This window comes from Oratosquilla oratoria, chromosome 12, assembly GCF_046742065.1.
Source record: "Oratosquilla oratoria isolate Oo_2021 chromosome 12, ASM4674206v1, whole genome shotgun sequence".
In the NCBI taxonomy this organism is placed as follows: domain Eukaryota; kingdom Metazoa; phylum Arthropoda; class Malacostraca; order Stomatopoda; family Squillidae; genus Oratosquilla; species Oratosquilla oratoria.
The window spans coordinates 43415263-43438327 of record NC_134788.1 but is presented as its reverse complement, the minus strand read 5'-3'; the positions used below and the strand labels follow the sequence as shown (position 1 = coordinate 43438327).

Below are 23065 nucleotides of genomic sequence, written 5' to 3'. Positions count from 1 at the left end.
AATTGGCAATTTCAGTAATTCAAGCTCCCGCTCTTTCTTTCTCTTTTTCTTTTAATCTCATTAACCCTTAACAGGTAAAGTCTTTTTGACAAACGATTTAGGTAAAGCGGGGTCTGACAGACCCCAAACACAAAAAATAAAAATAAAATACTTCTACTGCATTTATTGACATAGAAATCAAAACATATGTACTTCAACTTATATTCTTCCATTTACATGCTTAAAAGTGACTATAATTGTTAGACATATATTTTAATGAAAATTACAAAAAAAATGATGAAAAATAAGATATTGTTGACCTCAGAGGGTGCTTGACTGAAAGCATGAAACATGAAGCGGTTGGTCATCATCATTTTGTAGAGACCAATGTCCCAACTATCTTTAAGGAAAAGCAGAGCTACAACAAATGAATAATAAATGTGTTTCATAAACCATGAAATCTGAAGAAAAAAAATGGTGATTATTTTGACTTTGACCAATTTTACGCAAAAATTATGGACTGGTTTTAATGAAATTTTCAGGGAAGGTTGATACTAGGTCCAGCAAACAATCTATAAGTTTTTAATGGTATCTAAGTTTATTATTTATAAGTTTTTATGGCTCTAAGCACTCCTACCCTGACTCAGCAAAACCCCATCCTTCGTTGACGGAAGTTTGTGGTCTCAGAGGGTTTTGAGTTTTCTTGAGAGGACATGAGTCGAGCAATTCATACATAATGCTAATGATAATGAAGAACATATTTTATTGGATATACTGAAAGTGGAATTTGTGATACTGAAGAATCTAATTGCAGTCATCGCAGATAGGGGTTGAATGGTCCTGACACACTGGTCTTTTGCAGTGTAGGCAGTAGTTCTTGGTCTTCCTGTCAGACTTCCGGTCACACAAGGCACATCGCTTTCTCATAGAAGAGGTATCCGCTTGCTGATGGGGCATGTTCAAGCCAAAGACCGTTCTGATAGTCATCAAAGTACTTTTGTGCATCCCCTTGAAGTTCATCCTCTCCTCTGCCCATGGCCGTATCATCTCTTCTGCCAGCTCAATCAGATACTTCCGGCGTGATGAAAGTTCCGCCTGTCCATCACGTTTCCTCATTTCATTGCAGGTGATATAGGAGTTGACACCGGCGGCGTTGACCAGTCCGTACATTATGCACAAAGGCCACCGTTTGGTTTTTCGGCTGCACGTATATCGGGCACACATTTGATCAAACGCGTCAACCCCTCCTTTTGTGTTGTTATAATACAAGATGATTTCTGGCTTCCCACAGTCATCCATAACAGGTTGTTGGTGCATTGAGGAGATCTGCTGCACAAATTTTTTCTTCTTCTTGTCAGGTAAATGTGACACAAGTGCCATGGTTGTGTCAAAGAGGAAAGCCGTGCACCCTTTTCTGATGACCGTCTTGTCTGTCTTGTCTGGTACTTGTGGCTTCTTGTCCCTCAGTGTGCCTACATATATGAGCCCATAATTTTTCAAAAGATCTTGTACAAGGTGGATAGATGAGAACCAGATGCATGTGTGGGAATAGAGTGGCTGAGGTGTCCTAAAATGTGGCGAGATGTCACATCTTATGATGATATGAGAATAGTGTGAGAAGAAACATATTATCAACAGAACAGAAAATATCAAACATTTATATGTAATACAAAATATGTGATACAAATTAAATTTGAACTAAAAGAGGGGAAGGATGAAATAAATTACAGCTGTATGTGTGGGAATAGAGTGACTGAGGTGCCCTAAAATGTGGCGAGATGTCACATTTTATGATGATATGAGAATAGTGTGATCTTGTTGTGAGAAGAAACATATTAACAGAACAGAAAATATTAAGCATTCATATGTGATACAAATTAAATTTGAACAAAAGAGGGAAGGATAAATCAATCAAATAAAATGTGGCTGAATGTCATGCTTTATGATAATATGAGTATAGTGTGACCATGATATGAAAAGAAACTCACATTACCAGAACAGAAATTAAACATTGTGATAAAAATTAATGTAATCAAAAGAGGGAAAATGGAATAAATTAAATAAATAAATTAAATAAATTAGATAAATAAATTAAATAAATTAAATAAATAAATCAAATCAAACTCGGATGTATGTTTTTCTGTTGATAAAAAAGAAGAAATAATTATTTAACCATAAGTATAAATGATAAAACATTTATATGACATGAACAAACCTCAGGTAAAGTGGGGTCTGACAAACCCCACGCTACTCACACCTCAGGTAAAGTGGGGTCTGACTGACCCCACGGTACTCACACCTCAGGTAAAGTGGGGTCAGACGGGCTCAAAAGCTCTATAAAGCTTATATAGAGCAAGATTCAGGAATAACCCTATCACCCCATTAAACTACTCCACTGATCAAGAAGGTATATGGGAGTACATATCTGTATGTAATATATTAGTATATTAAAATTAAAAAACAAAAAAGTATGGGGTCTGTCTGACCCCACTTTACCTGTTAAGGGTTAACTCAAGCTCCCGTTCATGTCTCATTCTCTCTCTAGTTTAATTTTCTCTAATTCTAAAGATACTACTGATCTATTAAAGGGAGATTGGGGCGGAGCGCATGCTTCAGGCTGCAAGGGGGGGATCACTATCACTTACAGGGTCTCCTTCAGTTATATCACGAGCACTCTCCTGACGCAGTAGATCGAATGCGTCTGCGTCCAGTACGAGCAAGTCTACGAGTGATCCGATGACCACTCGTTTGAGTTCATCTTTACGTAATCTAGCAGGAGCATTAATTTGGTAGGTTTGAGCCAACAGTTTCCAATCATCCATTTTGAGATCATACTCTAACTAATCCACTGAGGGATTTTTGATAAAAGTTTCTATATTGAAAGGCATGGTTAGTGTATATACACGAGAATTCCCTTCCAGGGATATTAATATAAACCAATTCTTGGACTTCACACACGAAAAATTGACTAAATCCCTGTTCAGGGGGAGTGAAATCTATGGTGGGTCTCTATAAGAACCCGGTCTATGAACATTTATTCTATAGACGGTGTGTATACTATGGTTCAGTGCTCAGACTATACGCCCGTAACTTACGTATAGTCTGCTTCGAGGTTTCCCGATAGGAAAGAGGATAGCTCACACATAGACTGTCGCTGAATCAGAATATGGCTAACTAATGGTCTGAATCTTAGAATACACGGCTTACTGTGCAGGTATAGTTAACTTTCGAAGCTGTGGGGGGATAGTATAAATCTCCTAGGCACAGTTACTGAGGAAAGGTCACTATAACGGGGTAGTAACTATTGTTCGACGTTAGGGCTACAGCAAGTGGGTAATTTAGGAAGATCGCTAGTTAACTCGAGAGGGAGGTGGTAGTTGAATACCGGTGAATTACTTGGGTGAGTTACTGCGAACTTATTGAATAGAGGTTCTCCTTTGGAACCGGTTGAATATGTCGGACATATGAATGTCGGGGTCTCACACACTTCGGATAATCGATACCTTAAAGTTTTGTATCCTATCATCTAACCTAACGTATTGATAATTAAGCACAAATCGAACACTTATAAATTTACATCCTATCATCTAACCTGACGTAATATTGAAAATTTAAATAAAGCATGAATAATTCAGTGACAATGAGTGTATGGTAATGAACAAAGTAACAATCGCACGTGTTACTGATAATTGACGTTAAGAGGTTAGCAGACTTCGATATTACCTACGGGTCACTAATCTATTTTACGTAAATATAGAATAACATATCTTTTGGCAGGCCCCCAATTGTCATGGGTTGCTTGCTTGGTTTGGCCTGAGTTAACGTACTGAGTGGAACTTCAGTCGAATCTAGGGGTAAGTCGAGTTCCAGTTGAGAAGCAAACCCACAACAATAACGTGGAACGTATAGGTAAAATGCGTTCCGAGGAAAAGCTCTATTTGAGACTGAATGTAAATAAGAATTATAAAAATTATGGTTGAGGTAAGATAGACGTCTGCACGAAACTTAATTAACTATATTTACACATAAAGAAAAAAAATAAAGTTTTACTGATCATTTACGAACACACACTCACATTATTCTAAGGAATAACATAAATACACTTTCCTAATAAAGAAAACAAACAATTCTCAAATCACTGAGTCTTAACATATATAATTAACACAAAATAATTAATAACCCTATACAAGTCCAAAATATGGTTTGTACTACAAATACTCGCGAACAAAACAGCAATGCACCAATATACAGCGTCGAAGAGGTGAGACCTGGGGTTGTGTGAGAGTGTGTGACAGGTGGAAACCGGGGAGGCTCTTTTTATACCCGAGGAAGGCGGGGCCAAAGTTTCATGGTGTCACGGTACCACCTCTAACCTTAAAGCAATTAGTTAGTAAATAAAGGATCTAGGAGGACAACAATAGATCTTGCCTCATCCCTTAAAGGTGGAGTGACAATAAACGGATATCTATTTCATTTCCTTCTTCACACTTCCTTCTGTAAATATATCTTATCCCCTTTCAGTTAGGAAAAATCATCATCCCACATTAATTATCATGATAAATGGAGGATACAAAAAGATAGTGGGTAATTTTCTCTATACCTATATTGAATAAGCCTAACAGTACAAGACTAAATGTACATTTATCTTTGCATCTCAAATCAAGTCCATTCTTATCATATGAGGTAATAATTCAATGTTTCCACTGCTACTCAGTTGAGCTACTGCCTGCACATCAACATAGTCATCATATTGCATTCCATGCAACTAAAACACCAATTCCTATTATCATCACGGTTCTACAAATACGCACAAATTATACAATCTCTATCTAACCACCTCAACAAGTTCTGCTCCTATAAACACATGAAAATTGGATCCTTGCTAATCATCTTAAATAACATACATCCTACCAAGATATGCAGTCATAACTTACCAGAAATCATTGCTCTCTCCCTCCTGCGTGTTTTCCATTATATCTATTCCCGTTATTCCTCCCATTTATTCTTTTCCCAACTATTACTTCCCCCAGCAAAAGGACTAAGCGTCCATCTCCCAATTCACGCTGCAGAGAAAGAGAAGGAACAAAGCACCCTTTGTTTGGATTTGAGTTGGCACCACGGTTCCAACAATCTTGGCATCATCCTAACGATACGTTCAATATCGTAAAATACACACCGTACATGGATCATACACCAAAAGCAATTACAATACGTATTTCTATAAATTCTTACATAACTAGAGCACCGTAAATCTCACAAGAATAAACGTATCTCTAGATACATTTTATCTAAAACACTTTAATATCAGACCGTGAATTCGCGTCTGTATGTAAACAAACCAACACTAGCTAGGCACTACCAGCATTAGGAAAAAATAGAGAATGTAATTAGCACCAGGGGGTGACTATGGTAACAATGGCAAGGTTCGAACTCATACGTTCATGCAACGTATACTGACCATGAGTCATGTTCGAAGCAGTGGGTAGTAGGCGGGCGATTTAAAAGTGGTTTGATTCACGGTTGGCTATAACAATATATATATTGTCACAACTTTGGGTTGTGACACACGGCCTACGATTTCTTCTCATTTTCTTACGTCTGCTCTCAAACCATAGTTACCAAATACTTTCGCTCAAGGGCCTAGCCGACGCAGGTTCCACAGTTTTTCGTCTCGTTTCAGCCCTTCTCGGCCATCAATTCCCTCTACTCTTGGGAATCACCGGAACTCTTAAGGCCCCTAGCAACTACTTCTTGATATTTTACCTTCTCCTTATCCTCATTAACTATTGTGCCAACTTGGCAATCAGTTACAGTGCCTTAACGAACTTGAGAGAGACTTCTAATTATTCAGGAAAACCCTCCCCCCTCCCTTTGGATCCAGGTTACATATGCCTGCAAGCAAAGATACGAATGTTTAATATTAAGTGTGGGATTCCACAAATGATCAAGTTTACTGTTCCTTCGTGCAGTTGTAAGTTGCTACTTTATGATTGGAATTAGTGTATTACATTCAAGAGTTACCGTTCAAATTAGTTATAACGGTTTCACCACCACCCCCTGCGCGTTTGCCATTTATTGTTTAGGCTAGTTTTAATTAGACTAGTTAGGATCATACCTTCCACTCTCGTGAATGGTGTCTACCCTCAAAGAACAATTAGAACTGTTTCAACTTCCATATAAACATTGCACTGCGCTCCCTTCAAAACTAGTGATTGGAAACGAAGAAGTAACGGCAACGGTGTATGCCATACAGTATGGGCAGGCAGCTGACCCCTTGAGTGCCTGTCCACCGGCAGTTAAGCTTGGGTTCACAGAGAGTGAGGTGGGACACACGTGTCCTCGGAAGGTCCAAATGTGCATCATTCTCTCGTAGAGTGGTCACTGCGAATTCCACTCATTGATACGAACTGTTTAATCACCGTCGACCATCCACGGCTGATTAATTATATTACAAGTGACGACTGACTAGTGACCGGAGAACTCGTGCATATCAGTGCCACGGCATTCAGTGCTCCGCGTCCAGGAACATGTCGGCGAAGAGTGTTGCCTTCAGTGATTACCCAACCTAATTAGTCTGCAGTATCGCAGTAAGAGGGGTGCAGAATCGCTCCTTTCGGGACATCCTGACCGGAGAGGAACTGGCAAAATTACGGAGAGACGCCAGCATCACCGACCTCAGTTCCCGCCCTGAGGTGCCACCCATGAGGTCGGTCAGTTCCCGCCGAGCTCAAGTACAAAGGCCTTCCCACCCCAGACGCGGACCCGCGCCTATTTGAAGACATCCCCGCAACCAGCAGAAGACGCTAAGAGAAGTAAAGAAAATACCAACTTAGTGGTTAAGTATTAGTTAGATGTCATAGACTCGCGCAGGGGATTAGTAAGGATACATAAGTGAAATTAGGTTATCTGTCATGATATCCTACTAAGTATTGAGTAGCATGGTTACAATGTTTGATTGTAGAAATAATCTTAATCATTAAAACTCACAATAGGATGATCTGTTTGATTAGCCTAGGACGGTCTACTTAATGAGGTGTCCCCCACCCCCCTCTTTGACTTATGTACACGCGCGCCGAGAAGGGAGCGTGCGTGGTCCCGGTCGGTGGCTCAAATTTCCTGGACTCTGGCTTTCCACTGCAGCTATCCACCCCACTTCATTTCACCTAAGGTAGGTATTTCCCACGCCCCCACAACCTCCACCTCCTCCTTCCACTGTCCAGGGATTTTGTGACAATATATATATATATATATATATATATATATATATATATATATATATAATATATATATACATATATATATATATACATTATATATATATATATATATACATATATATATACATTATATATATATATAATATATATATATATATATATATATATGATCAATCTAATCAAATGAATTTAGAAAGTGTGATTTTTGTCTCTCTTTTTTTCATTAAAATCCAAGGCAACCCCCCCCCCCCTCACACATCCAAATCTCAGCCATGGAGGTGTCATGATATATGACGGCAGTGATCTGAGGCAAAACTACTTAGGACTCGCTTAGATAATCAGGTACAAATGAGTTGCCTCCACCAAGTCTCACAATACAAGTAAATCATGCACGGGTCCTTCCACCAGAGAAGAGAATCCTTGCCTTCTCCGGTAAGGTTGATGCGTTGTCGGGTTTTTCCCCCTTGCGGGGACCACTGAGACTTGAGGAGCCACTGTAGCGGTTGCATTCTTTGTCTGCTCCTGGGGATTAACCTCTCGATGGAGGCCATATGGCCCGGGAGGACTTGGCACTGCTTCGCCGTCAGGAACCCGGTCGATAGTGCTTGTACAACGAGAGAAGTGAGATTCTGGATTCTCTTCTCTACGGGGCAGGACTTCATTAGGGAAGAGTCCAGAACCATACCCAGGTATGTGACTCTGTCTTGGTATGAAATCTGACTTCGTCTGGTTGACTATGGTGCCCAATATGCGGACGAAGACTACGACCATTCCCAGGTGTTCCTGGCATAGCTGGGCGGACTGTGCAATGATCAGCCAATCGTCCAGGTAACGGAGTAGGCGAATTCCTTTGGAGTGGGACCACGCTGAAACGAGTTTGAACACTCTGGTGAAGACTTGGGGTGCTGTGGAAAGGCCGAAGCATAGGCAGGTGAATTGGAAGGTGGTGCCCTTGTGGACGATTCTGAGGAATTTTCTGGATGAGGGATGCACTGGTATCTGGAAATAGGCATCTTGGAGGTCCAGTGACACCAAGAAGTCCCCTTCCCTGATAGACGCCCTTACGGACTCTGGGGTGTCCATTCGGAAATTCGTCAGGGAAATGAACTTGTTGAGAGGAGACAGACCGATGACTGGTCTCCACCCCCCTGTTGCCTTTGCAACGAGGAATAGCCTTGAGTAGAACCCTGGGTCCGGAGTCGAGACTTCCTTTCTGAAGTAGAACGGAGATTTCCTCCGCTAGGGCCCGCCCGCAAGCCGAGTCCGGGTGGTAGCTGCTGACTTGGATGGGATAGGGGGAGAGGCTGGGGACGGTGTGAAAAGGAAGGCGATAGCCTGCCTTGATGACCTGTATGGTCCAGTCGTCCTCCCCGGCCTCCTCCCATGCCCTCTAGTAGAGAGAGAGAGAGAGGCAACCTCCTATCCTGTGCGGGAGGGCAGGCGAATTCCTACAATTTTCTGCGGGGGGGTCCGGAGCCTCGATGGTGTTTGCGCCTCTGTTCTCTATTCGGAAAGGGGCAGGGATTTTCTGTCTGTGTTTTCGACTTTGAATGGGGGGGTGGCCTTTCTTCTCTCTTGGGGTGATGCAAAGGCTGCCTCTGCGTCTGAGAGGACCTAGGGGCCGATGGGGGGGGGGGGTCCTTGGCCTCGAGCTAGGGACGGCTGTTCTCTCGATGGCTCTGTTATGCATCAATTGGTTCGCGCTTGCGATTGCACAGTCCACCATTTCCGGGGGAATCCGCGTGTGGGTGAGAAGGAGGGCCCTCTTCAATGGAGCATAAATCTCTCTGAGGAGGGGGTCACTGGGGTCCCCGAGGATGGTGTCTCTCCTGCGGGACTCGAAGTTGGCCCAGGACGTTGAGAGGCAGGCAGCCTGATGCTTCAGGGCTCTGCTCGCGCTTTCCAATAGAGCCTGGAGGTCGCATTCTTCCTGGGGTTGCAGTTCGGGTAAGAACCCCCTTACTGTGGCAAGGAGGCGTTCCAGCCAGGAGTTCACCGCAAGGGACAGAGCCAGGGATTGAATGTGGTCTCTGACTTCTCTGCCGGAAAGGAGGACGTTTCTTCTGCGTAGTGATTCCGCGTCCACTTTGACCAGCTCTGGTAACCTCACCGGGATCGAGGCTTCCCTGAGGTTTGTCCCCAGTGGGGTGTAGAAGCGTTTTTGGTGTTCCACTGGAACCGAAAGCCAACGCGCTTTCTCGGTTGTCCTTTTTGCGAGAGCGTTGGAGGCCTGGGTCATGGCTCTTACCGTCTGCGTACTCCATGGAAGGTGGGTTGGAGGAGGCTTCGCTTTCTGAGAATTGCCCGTCTTGAAGATTTCAGACTCGAATGTGGCTTCCTCTTCTTTTGGTGGGCCCAGTCGATTCGCCCTCCGAACTCTCGCGAGGATGTCTGAGAAGGAAGGTTTAACCACCATCGGGGATTCCGACTGGGAATCGTGAGGGGATAGGGAGCTTGTCCCCCTCCCCTACGGCGCTGTGGACATCGTCGCCGTCGTCGTAGGAGGGGTCTGCACGGTCAGCGAGAAACACCGCGCTTCCATCATCGTCACTGATGGGTTCGTGGGGGTTCCGATCAAGTGGAATATGGTCTAGGGGGGCCGGCCCTTGGGGGTGGTGACTCCTGACGAGCTTCCAGGTGTAACATGAACCGTGTTTGGTGCGCCCGGATAAATTCCCGCTGTTCCTCCATCTGTTCTCTCATTGTATTAACGAGTGAACAGAGAGTGGGGAGGAGGTCCTGGGAATGCCCGCTTGGAGAGTCCCGCCTGGGCCTGGGTGTGGATGGTCCGGGAGACTCAAAGGGGAGCCCCCCTCCTCTGGACGAGGAGGAGTTACCCGCGAGTAACGCGCGCGTGGGTACACCTTGGGCCTCCTGCCCGTTAACGGGCATGGAAAGGGCTCCGTTGATCACCCGGCTCGTCTTACGATGGGTTCAAGGTGGACTGCGGGACTCCCGATCAGAAGAAGAAGCTGAGGCGCTCTTTGTCTTCGAACTCGGGTTCTTTGTCCGTTTGGGGGTTGAGCATACGGGAAGGGCCGAGGGCGAGCCGCAAGCAGCCGCATTCGAGAAAAGGCTCGTACAGGAGCGGTAGTTAGAGGTGGCCGGAGGCGCATGTCCGTCTATGCTAACCGCCCTGGGTGAAGGACTAGGAGACAACTGGGCCCGAGATTGACTCGAGGTGGAGGTTGTACAACCTTTCCGTCTACTACGCTTTGGAGGAGGGAGAGACCTGCTCGTCTCCTCCGCAGGCGTAGTATGCCTTCTCTCTGTTTCGCCGGGTGACGGGGGAAGCCATTTTCCCTGCTTGCGTACCTTGGTCCTTGCATGCACTCTCTTGTGAGCATGAAAACACGCGGACCACTGCTTATCATCCCATTGAGCGCACGTTTCACACGGGGATGAAGGGGAATACTCCATATTCCTACACTTGATGCACCAAATGTGTGGGTCCGCGTGTGTTGGCGGGAGCGGGGAAAGGCAGAGATATTTCCCTTCGGCGAAGTCACACAACCTATCTCGAACAACAACACTAGAACCAGATTCCATACTTACAAGAGAAGGGTAGAATACTCGGGGCGGTTAAGGAAGAGGGCAGTCAAGAAATTCCAAGCGACCGGATGTTTTTGATGCAAGACGCTCCTAAAAGGGACGCCGCTGGAAGGCTTGTGGAAATGGACGAAACAGGTTGCCCTATTTTCCTCACCACACAAACGCAAATAGTGAACCGTGGAATAAGAAGGGTGCACTATAGCTCGGTGGCTTATGTAAACAAGAGAAACTTTACTATCGTTCAAAGAAGGGAATTCTACCTTTCCCGAAACTGAACTTGGGGAAGTCCAACATTTTCTAATTCACAAACAGCTGTTTTCAAGCACTCTTTTTCCTTCCTTGAGACTGTCACTGTATACTACTTTAAATGTTTCTCTCATAGTTGTTAATTGGGAAAAGAGTGTCAGCAGGAGCATACAATCCACCTCTGTTTACTTCATCAATCCATTTTCTAGCCATGGCGGTAGGCCTACAGTCACTTGCTTTGTGGCCTAAGTGAGGATATTTTGACTATTTGTCAAATAAAACTAAACTTGAGAAAAGGGAAAATGAAGTTTCATGTTTTGATGAGAGGTAGTTGGCATCAGAACTGTACATTACTAGTCTCTGCTTCAAAGAGTTGGATGTTGGTCCAGATGTAGATTATGAGTATGATAACATTGATGAAAACCTAAGAGACTGTGTAATCTCAGTTTCTAATCCACAGAAAGCAATCCACGTACTTATAGAAGAAGAATTCCTCAAATACATTGGTGGTTATATTGTTAAAAAACTTAACACAAAATATCCTCACTTAGGCCACAAAGCAAGTGACTGTAGGCCTACCGCCATGGCTAAAACATGGATTGATGAAGCACACAGAGGTATTGTATGCTTCTGCTGACACTCTTTTCCCAATTAACAACTATGAGAGAAACATTTAAACTAATACACGATGACAGTCTCAAGGAAGGAAAAAGAGTGCTTGAAAACAGCTGTTCGTGAATTAGAAAATGTTGGACTTGTGTACCTCATGATGTCATATCATTTTTTGCCAAAATATCTGTGTACTTTAGAATTAGGAATCTAAAAATAACATCAAGACAAATAAGAAAAAACATAAGTCATGCAAAGGTCAAAACAGAAAGCTAATGAAACTGGCCACATGAATGAGATTTAGTTTACTTTTTCACTAGGACCTGTTTTCCTTTGTTGTTTATGTTATGATTAAGTGGTTTATATTCAATAACAAATATTGAATATTTATGCTAACATTATGAATGGTGTGAAATTAATTTTTCTTTATATTATGACTACTGTTTGCCATAATTATTATGAATATATTTGTGCTTATAATAGACCCTTTAATATTCCAAGTGTTCATCTAATTAGTAATGCATGTAGGTAATATGTAATGCAGTTAAAAAAAAAGGGGGGGAGGGGAAGAGATAACAGGCTCCAAGGGTGGTCAAGTTCAAGTCAGTACGGTGAGTAGCTGGGAGGTGCGGCGTGGATGACGTCATCACCCCTCCTCGCCCGCGCTCGGTCCGCTCGGCTGGCTGACCAGTCTAGATGGACCTTGGGAGTACCGAAGAGTTTGTATTCTTCGGAACGAAGAGACTGTGCTGTACAATATGTAACGGGAAGTAGTCAAAGAATTGTTACAAGTTATAGCACACCCTCCTTGAAATGATTGATACACATGCGCCAACTCATCAGCAGTAGGGGGAAATGAGGCTTGTTGTATGTCTCTAATTATTGAGCCTCGAAGACAAGGGTGCACACTATCCTCTTCAATACGGTGTCGCCTACGTAGGCGGCATGAGGAGCAAGTGGATACGCGAGGCTGCCATATCGGCGTCTTGATTATATTTATTGTAGTTGCCCCTGCGTAATGACATACTCTCTAAACTGTCTTCATCACATTTTCTATGGTTATCAAAATTGACGGGTGAAAGAGAGAACGATCGATATAAGCGGTGACTATTTTCTATGATGCGAGTATTATGACGAAACATCTTACGTCTGGCAGCTAAGGCTGCCCGCGAGATTTTGGCCCATATTGAAGGGGCTAGTGAAAATAATGTTGCATTTTCTTCTGTGACATTTCGACATACCATGAAAAAACATACGCACTCTTGAAAATTCTTTGTTTCTCCTGAGTTATCTGTTGCCAATTTATGCGGAGTTTTTGACAAAGGCTGGCAAATTCATTGCACCAAATGAATTATGCCAGAGGAAAATGGCATACAAATAAAAAACGGAACTTATATCAGAAAAGCCAATATTATGAACATTCTGGTAAACACTACTGACGAATGTCAATAACAGAAGTAATCCGCAAAACCAAGATATATTTCTCCATTGCGCATATCCGGAAGCTAGCTGAGACTAGATATAGGGGTTGCCTAGTCTACACATATGGCCCAGTGCTTCAAGATGGCCGCACAGTCACGGCTATCTTCTTAGAAAACATCCAAGAGTCCTCCTCTGTAAAGCTTCTACCCACCACGGTCTCGGCCGGGCTGATCACCATCTGGGAAGGAATAAACAGGGTTCTCGCTTTCCCCCATCCTCCATCTCGTATCACCGTACCCTTAGACTCTGGAACCAGCCTTATGGCACTACAAAAACCTCAACGCGCCCTGCGACCTGACACTTTGCACCTCAGTTGAAACCACAACAAAAAAGACATCTGTTAGGCTAGTTTCAAAGCAAACTCTGATGGAGTGTTGTTTTTATCTGGTAATAAATTCGAGCACCTATGTTATGTGGCTCGCTTCTAATGTCGAGAAAAGAGCAAGTGACGAGATGGCGAGGGAGGTGACGACTTGTGTGTCAAGTCGTGTCCCAAGTCGATCTGCTGGCGGGATAGTTGGGTAGGAGGTGAGAAAGCAGTCAGTGACCAGGCTTACAGCTTAACGCTCCGAGGCGATGTGGTTCCTCATCTGTTCGTCCATATTTATATACACGGGCAGGTCATGATCCATGCTCCGAATTAGGATAAGGTCGTGTGATGTGTGGCAAGTCAGACACGAACGCTCTTACACTGCCGACTAATGAAGACAGAGGGTATGCGTTCTTCAACGAATTCATTGTGCTTCCTCGCGTGGCTGCTAGACCGAGGCACTGGTTAGTCATCTTGGGGCCTGAGAGGGTCCGTCTTAGGCTGGTGAGCTGCATGTGCGTTTCCTCAAAGAGGCCTTGTCCCACCCGTCGGCCTCAAGGAAGCTAGGTCGAGTCGACGCAGCTGGGCGGTACACGAGTCACACGGGTGGCACTGCGAGCGATTCCGTTGGGGGTCCTCGGGGTCAAAGGTCGTGGAACGGTGATGTGAGGGATAAGGACCGAGGTCTAGAACTGAGGGAAACTTCCTAACAAAATCCATACCATGTGGGACTGTACGGACACGAGATGGTGGATGCTGCTGCTGCCAAAAAAGGGAGCCTTAGCACAGGAACAAGACCAGATCAACCATCCAGTACATGGTCAGCGACGCTTCTCATCGACTCGACAAAGTCATCTGAGAAACCTGAATGGCGGACTACACTGCCACCGCCATGGCCAATCCCCCTCCCACACTTTTCCTCCTGCCCCCCCCCCCATACATGTCAGCTATAATATCAAGAATAGGGGTAAATCATTGACACACACACAATACATAAACATTCCTTATATCTGCGACATGGAACGCATCTCCTTTCACGACTGCCTGTTCTACTGTAGACAAACGAGGGATCATTTCTAGCCACTAAGGGACTTCCTTGGGAATCCTTCCACTGCCCTACATCATCTGAGAACAGCTCCAACTCCAGATGAACACAGTCTTGGCAGCCAATCGTATCTGTTCCTCCCCAATGGGAATCTTTTTGTCACACGTTTCAGTTGGGACCAAACTAATTAACCACCTCTCAAGACTCCAGTAGAGAATGTAAAATCATCCCATATGCCATTCCTTTATGGCTACGTATAAAATCAATTACCATAAACTCTTGCCCTATCCCCATCCAGATATAAGACACCATTCTCAAAATCAGCAAGCTACACTGGAACTTTATATATATATATATATATATAAGATGCCCTACTGAGGATTCCCTATCAAGAACCTCCCAACTGAGGCAACCTTGATAAGAATCCTTATTGATTTAAACCCATTGACAGTTCTCCATGTGTACACTTTGTATATATGTATGCAATTTTCAACTTGGCATCTGTCCTTATTATCCAATTATCATACATAGATTTCAATTCTAGTATTGTTCCACCTTTGGCTATATTGTTGGTGTATTGTAATAAATTCACAATTCTGGCTACACTTAAGAAATACAGTCATTTCATAATGGCCAACAATAAAGCCACAGGAAAATTTACAACTTTGGTGAGGAAAATAAGTAATCAAACTAAAATATTCAGTCTCTTCTTCATTGCGACATCCTATTCTCTTCAGTACCCCCACAATACATTTTACTCGCCTGGTTTTATTTCTATTGAACCCTCTGGCACAGGTTTCCTTTGCAGCTGATCATTTAATGTGGACAAGTTGAGAGACTAAACTATCCACGCTTAACATAATAAGTAGATACTTGAAAGAAAAATAAAACATCCACTGTTTGTTTGTTCATTATAATACCAAGTCATATTTTTTCATATACTAAATTACACAAAGAAAGGTCCCTTTCTTCAGTACTCCTGTTCAAATTGATAACCAAACAGTAGTACACTGACAAGTTGATAACATTACACTAGTGTTTCATGTCATGGATATAGATTAAAATATCAATTGATAAGACGAGTGTGGTCTGTCAGGAATACATTTAAGTACTGCAATAAAACATTATTTCTATTGTGTTTTCTTTACTGTGAAGTTTCACAATGCTAATGAAGAGTATTACAATAATTCATTTATCTGCCTGTTTACTAATCTATTTCATTTATTCATTTGTTTTGTAAAGACCAAGTGGCATTCCATTGGTCCTATAACATATCAGATTCAAGCTTAAATGATATCATTTCCAACAAAATCAAATTGAGATATTGAACAGATTTTAGATATGGTCCTATAAAACATATAAAGAAAAGTCCATGTCACAGGTCATAATATTGGAAAGACCCTTCTCCGTTGTGGGCCACCACATGATATTTGAAATCATCCTTACTTGAGCAATCTGCATCACACAGGTAACACTGTAAAAGGCTTCTCCCCAGAGTAGGTAAAATCATGATGTCTCTTGTAAGTTACATAATACAGGTCACACTGTATGGGCTAACACGTGACGTCTGAGGACTCTTTTTCGAGAGAAAGTTTTATTGCACAGGTCACACTGGAAAGGCTTCTCTCCCGTGTGGGTTATCATGTGATCTTTAAGAAGTCCCTTTCGTGAGAAAACTGAATCGCATAGGTCACAACGGAAAGGCTTCTCTCCTGTGTGGGTCATCATGTGACGTTTGAGATCGCCTAGTCGTGAGAAAGCAGAATCACACAGGTCACACTGGAATGGCTTCTCTCCTGTGTGGGTCAACATGTGACTTTTAAGACTACCCTTTTGTGAGAAAGCAGAATCACACGTGTCACACTGGAAAGGCTTCTCTCCTAAGTGGGTCATAATGTGAGATCTAAGATTACCCTTGTGTGAGAAAGTTTTACTGCACAGGTCACACTGGAAAGGCTTATCCCATGTGTGTGTTATCATGTGATGTTTAAGATCACTCTTTCGTGAGAAAGCTGAATCACACAGGTCACACTGGAATGGCTTCTCTCCTGTGTGGGTCATCATGTGATTTTTAAGACCACCCTTGTGTGGGAAAGCAGAATCACATAGGTCACACGGGAAAGGCCGCTCTCCTGAATGGGTCATCATGTGATAGTTAAGATTACCCTTTTGTGAAAATGTTTTACTGCACAGGTCACACTGGAAAGGCTTCTCTCCTGTGTGGGTCATCATGTGACTTTTAAGACCACACTCTTGTGAGAAAGCAGAATCACACAGGTCACACTGGAAAGGCTTCTCTCCTGTGTGGGTCATCATGTGATATTTAAGATTACCCTTGTGTGAGAAAGTTTTACTGCACAGGTCACACTGGAAAGGCTTCTCCCTTGGGTGTGTTATCATGTGATGTTTAAGATCACCCTTTTGTGAGAAAACAGAATCGCACATGTCACAGTGGAAAGGCTTTTTTCCTGCGTGGTTCATCATGTGACGGCTGAGATTACCTTTTTGCGAGAAAGTTGAATTGCACTGAGCACACTGGAAAGGCTTCACTCCTGTCTGGGTCATCATGTGAAATTTGAGAACATGCTTTTGTGAGAAAGCTGAATAGCACTGGTCCCACTGAAATGACTTCTATCTTGTGTGGGTCATCATGCGACATTTAAAATTAACCCTTGATGAGAAAGCTGCATTAAAATGGTCACATTGGAAAAGCTTCTCTTTTCTTTGGGTTGTCACATGATATTTAAGATGATTTATGAGACAACTGTGCCACAGATGTCACACCAGTCTCTTTTGTATGAGAATGACATGGAATCTTCGGATAGCTTTCCCAGAGAAATATTGATAGTTACCCTTCTGAAAAAAGAGAAAACATAAGACTGACATCTAAATTTTTTAGGTGTATAGGATTGTGGATGTTTTGTACACAAACCATTTCATTCTCAAGTCCCTTTGTACCTACACAAAATATGTGTACATGTCATCACCTAACATAAAATAGGTAGAAATACTAACAGATATGGCCCTATGATATATTGCATTCTACCTTTTCATTAGAAATGTACTGATAACCATCCATTACATGCATACTCACACCATCATGACTCAAAATTTCTCTAGCTTTATTTCATCTGGTCATAAGATTTGGAGGGGGGAATGGCCCAGGTGGCCATATCACTCATTCTTTATGACTCACAATACCTGAATCTATCTCTATGGCTCACAATACCTGAATCTATAAATGACCTACTCTAGTAAGGTTCACTCAGTTCACCTCACTCATCTGACTGACATAAGGTTTTGTTTCCTCCACTACACATCAAATTGGGTCTTTGTTGGTTACAGCTCTTGACAAGGAGCCTGCTGTCTTGAAATATCTTCAAGACTTCTTTCCTAAACTTTCAGAGGCAAAAATGAAAGCTAGTACTATCTTTATTGGGCCACAAGTAACGAAAATGATGGAGTATTCAGAGTTTCTACAGTTCACAGAAAATGATAAAATAGCTTGGGAGTGTTTCATTGCTGTACTACAAGGCTTTCTTGGAAACAAGGCTGATAATCATATTGAACTGGTTCAAGATTTAGTGAAGTTATGGTGAGATGGGCTGCAGAATGTCCTCGAAGGTTCATATCCTAGATGGTCACCTTAACTTTAAGGAAAATATGGGAGCATATTCAGGGTAACATGGGTAATGCTTCCACCAAGGTATAATGAACTCTGAAGAGAGATATCAGGGGACCTTCAATGAAAACATGATGGGAGACTACATTTGGGGGCTCACACATTAAAGTGATTTGTTGTATTCATGCAAATCAAGGAAAACTGTCCACTTTTAACCATAGAAATTATCTTTACATATTATCATATAAAAATTTAGCATAATTTCTTTCTGTTCATAAATGGTGAAAATGGAAATTTAGCTATTTTGGGGCAAAAAATAATTCTAAATCCATAGAAGCAAAGTTTGACAGGAATAATGAAGATTTAGATGGTTTTGCTTTGTAAAGAATTTGAAAATAATGTCTACCTAACTGGCTGCGACACTTGTGATATTACTGGAAAAGAAATTTTTCCTCCTTATCATTGTGGAAACTTTATTTGTCTTTACTATGAACAAACATCCCTCAGGTGCTTAGATGTGTGGGTGGAAACCTTGGTGGGTGGGAGTGAACTGGGTGAGAGTAGTGGGTATGTCATTTTTTTTTTTTTGGTTACCTACCATACAATGGGGGAAAAACCCTTGGTATATAGATAGTATTATCTCAGTTTAAAAAGTGTCCCTGCCTATCTACATGAACCAATATAAAATTGGGCATTTTGTGAGTTTTGGTCTCATTTGAACATTTCCTACATTACTGTTTCTCAAATACACTTCCCATATATAAAGACTTTGTATAAGAAAGTAGTACTAGTACATAAATATGCATTATCAACACCATTTATATCCAGTACACTGGTTGGACCCAAACCTTAGGGTACTGATTGGAAAACTCCTATACCCTCTTATGCCTTTATTTATTTATTCATCTATTTATTTTTTTTAGGAATGTCCCCTGTGGGGCTACAGGGAGAAGGAAGGATGCCCAGTCCTAATCCCCATCCCGTTTTTGTTGCCTCTTACGATTCAAGTAGGAATACTTGGTGGCAGTATTCCTTACTGAAGCAGCCTTGCTGTGGACGTGGTGTGTCTTGTGACACTGCTTCTGACCCAGGGCAGTGGAAAAGATGCAGGGATGACCCGTCATTCAAGAGGTGCCAAGATAAGAGGGAGGGAAGAGGGTGGAGGGGAATGGAGTGTGATAGGAATGGAATGGGTGGGAGTGGTTTTTATGCCCTTTTTCTTTTTTTTGGGGCTACATCCCTTATGAGGGGGAAAGAAGCCTTTGGTATACGTATGTATGTATGTACATTGGTTGGACAGTGGCTTGTGTCAGAGAGTTGATCCAGCAACTTTATATTTTACACTTTAGTAAAAGAATATGAATGGGTCACAACACACACTATCATAATGACCAGTTTCACATTTTTGGAACTTTCACTATCTCCAAGAAGTTGATATGATGTGTGTAAATAGATATGATATTAATATGACCAAATACATAGTGACCAATAACTGCAGTCAAGTGTTGACTGGTGGCAAGTAGTATGGATACATAGATGGGCACTTTCTAATGACTAGGCAAGTAAAGCAGTATTTTCCTATAGAAGGGACACAGGACTTGGACACTCTATATGGCGTGAATGAATCCTGTTTTTTATGGGTATTTTCACCAATTTCATTTTATTGTGACCAAGCAAAAATTGGACCATGTGTAGTTAAGTGTGTATGTATGTATATATGTATATATATATATATATATATATATATATATATAAAATATATATATATATATATATATATATATATATATATATATATATATATCTTATTTTTTTACTTTGACTTGTCAATGGTTACATACTTTGAGGTAAGGGAGTTAAAAGGTGTTAAATTCCACTGAACTTAATTCATTTGAGCAGCACCCTTCATAAAAGGTTTATATAGTTACTTGGAAATAAAGTCCATATAGCAACCAGTGCTATTAGTGGGGTTTGAATCAACAACTTAGCATATGACCATTGATAGAGTGCACAGCCTTATTCCATTCAGCTGCCCAAAGAACTCACAATCAGCACTGAAAGAGCCATGTATATATACAATGACCTTTTTCCCTTATGTGGGAGGTAGATAAATCAGAGGTACGTCGTACCTATTCGCACCCACTTCACTTCCCTTCACCACCCTTTCCACCCCCTCCTTCTCAGGTCCTCATGGATGGTCATCAGACCATATGGCCTATATTAGGCAGTTCTATGTTCTCTACCACCTGTCATCTACATTCATAAAGTTATCTACAAAATTTGGGCAGTCAAGCGAATTTAGGCTCTGTGCTCTCTCAATAAGCTGGTGTACAGTTGTCAATTTGAACCCATTAAAGTCGCTTGTGCTTATGACATTTTGATTCCTAATAATCATAAAAATAATTTGACTAAGGGAACCCCCAAGTCAACTGAATTTGGTGGTGTTTATCACCTTTTAATATATTATACTGACTTACACATGATAAAATAGAATTGGTTTAAAACACCCATAAAAACGGGAGACATACACATTACATACACACCGTTTAATGTCCTAGCCCTGTGCCACTTTCACAACAAAATGCTGCTTTGCATGCCTACCCTTGAGAAGATGCCCATCTATGTAGCCACACAATATAATGGCGTTTGCTTTGACCTATTCCTACTGTTTCGTATTACAATGTAAACAAACACATAGTTGCCAGATTGATTCTCTGACATGAATAACTGGCCAAACTGTGTACCAGTTATAAATACTGACAATATCATATACCAACAGACCCATTCCTTGTAAAAGGGGGGTGGGTGGCAGAGTCAAAGCATACCTTTTACCCATCACACATCCATTCATTCGTCTCAAACTCACGTAATTATGGGTTCAGATTCCAAACTTCTCTCCAATTCCTATCTGAATTACCTGCCCCAACAATACGACCACATATGGTAAAGGTGATAACTGGTGCTGCAACCATACAACTGGTCTAGGTCTCATCACCATACCTTCCTTTTCTTGATCAAACTTTACCAGAGGTCCACCACACATTCTCCTATCAAGGATGTCAGATATTAATGATTTAGTGCAAATCTTGTAAATCTGATAGATTTCTATTGTTAAACTCTTGTTTTCACTTTTACAGGGGACCCACCCACTAGTTAATTTTGACAGACACCAAAAGCCTATAGATGAAACTGTAAAATCATGATTTCTGACACCCTTGCATGAAATGTAAATCAACCTACTAACCTAACTGGTCACCATCTACACCAGTGGTTGCCAACCCTTATGGCTACATCCATTTTTAAGCTTAATATAAATATTGTGCTATTGGATCCATAATATAAAAATATATAAATAAATAAATAATAACTATAACAAGTTCAGATCAGGAAAGATTTTTCCACAATTATAATAACTGATGGTTTAGGTATTTTCAAAGCTGAATATATAAATTTGCATGGAATGTTTACAAATTTACAGTATATGATATTTTCAACTTGATGGAATCATTATTTTGTAAGAAGCTTCTGGAGCCACATAAGTGGCCTCAAAGAGCCGCAGATTGCCGACCACTGCCCTATACCTACATGAGATTGGGTTGGTGGTTAGGTTAGACTCATCCCCACTCAAGCCCTCCGTTAACCACTACCACAACAATTTTGTGAGATTAGCTTATCGAGTACCACTGCAAGTGAGTTACAATTATTTCTGTGTGACAAATTCGTGTCCCGTGGCAATTTTTACTTATAAATCAGAATGACAACACAAACCTACTTTTAAATTAGATTACAGTGAATTCCATTTTTGAGATATAGCTTTCATTATATTCTGAGTATTACGGCCAATAACGCATAAAACATCGGTAGCCCAGGAATGCAGTACACTAACAAATGTTCAATAATTTGTAACTTTATATCTTATATCTGTTACTCGCATGCCTGGTATGCAAGAATGTAAACACTGAACAAGCGCTTGATAAGCTGCCTTCATTTTGTCAAAGAATTTTGCAGCGGTGATCGGAGCCAATGAAAAACCAGGCCACATAAAGCAACCTTTAAAGTGGTCACAAACTAAGCATTACTTGCTATATGCTACTCACTTTTGGCACTCACGTTGTTACAAAGCTCTTGCGTATCCGTCATCTACGAAATGTTTTGCTGACTTTTTTTTTTTTGGGGGGGGGGCTACCGGGAAAAAATAGCAAACATCTTTACTTATACCTAAAACAACAATTCTACAACTATTTAGTAGATAGATAGATAGACTTTAATTGGCAATTTCAGTAATTCAAGCTCCCGCTCTTTCTCTCTTTCTTCTCGTTCTTTTTCTTTTTCTTTTAATCTCATTAACTCAAGCTCCCGTTCATGTCTCATTCTCTCTCTAGTTTAATTTTCTCTAATTCTAAAGATACTACTGATCTATTAAAGAGAGATTGGGGCGGAGCGCATGTTTCAGGCTGCAAGGGGGGATCACTATCACTTACTGGGTCTCCTTCAGTTATATCACGAGCACTCTCCTGACGCAGTAGATCGAATGCGTCTGCGTCCAGTATGAGCAAGTCTACGAGTGATCCGATGACCACTCGTTTGAGTTCATCTTTACGTAATCTAGCAGGAGCATTAATTTGGTAGGTTTGAGCCAACAGTCTCCAATCATCCATTTTGAGATCATACTCTAACTGATCCACTGAGGGATTTTTGATCAAAGTTTCTATGTGTATACATTGTGACGAATGTGGATAGGAGGTAAGGGAACACGGGCTGAGGGAAATACTTTTATTCCTGACTAGTTTCGCCTGAGTGGCTTCTTCAGAGGAACATAGTTTGAAGTCAAGTTGGTCAATATATATGGCAAAAGAAGGAACGTGGTAAAGTGTCAGGTTGGTCCCCCACTCGACCTCATCTGTCGGTGTGGCGGACTGTCACAGCGGGTGGACCAAGTATCCTCCTGTTGTTCGCGTGGCTGAAACGTCCGTCTGGATCAGGGGCTCTGTGTTTATTATTCG

At 41.8% G+C, this 23065-nt stretch overlaps 1 protein-coding gene across 1 annotated transcript in view; it reads right to left on the bottom strand.

The window, feature by feature from the left end:
- LOC143030357 (uncharacterized) overlaps window positions 1–22234 on the bottom strand; it is a 30150-nt gene extending 7916 nt beyond the window's left edge. Inside the window, exons 1-7 of the mRNA XM_076193508.1 lie at window positions 22160–22234; window positions 15986–17296; window positions 13941–14157; window positions 12214–12352; window positions 9160–9403; window positions 7575–7997; window positions 2625–2819 (exon numbers count right to left, since the gene is read on the bottom strand). Of these exons, the coding sequence (XP_076049623.1) occupies window positions 2625–2819; window positions 7575–7997; window positions 9160–9403; window positions 12214–12352; window positions 13941–14157; window positions 15986–17008 (2241 nt within the window). The 5' untranslated portion in view covers window positions 17009–17296; window positions 22160–22234. The remainder of the gene's footprint in view (window positions 1–2624; window positions 2820–7574; window positions 7998–9159; window positions 9404–12213; window positions 12353–13940; window positions 14158–15985; window positions 17297–22159) is intronic.
- Window positions 22235–23065: the final 831 nt, after the last annotated feature.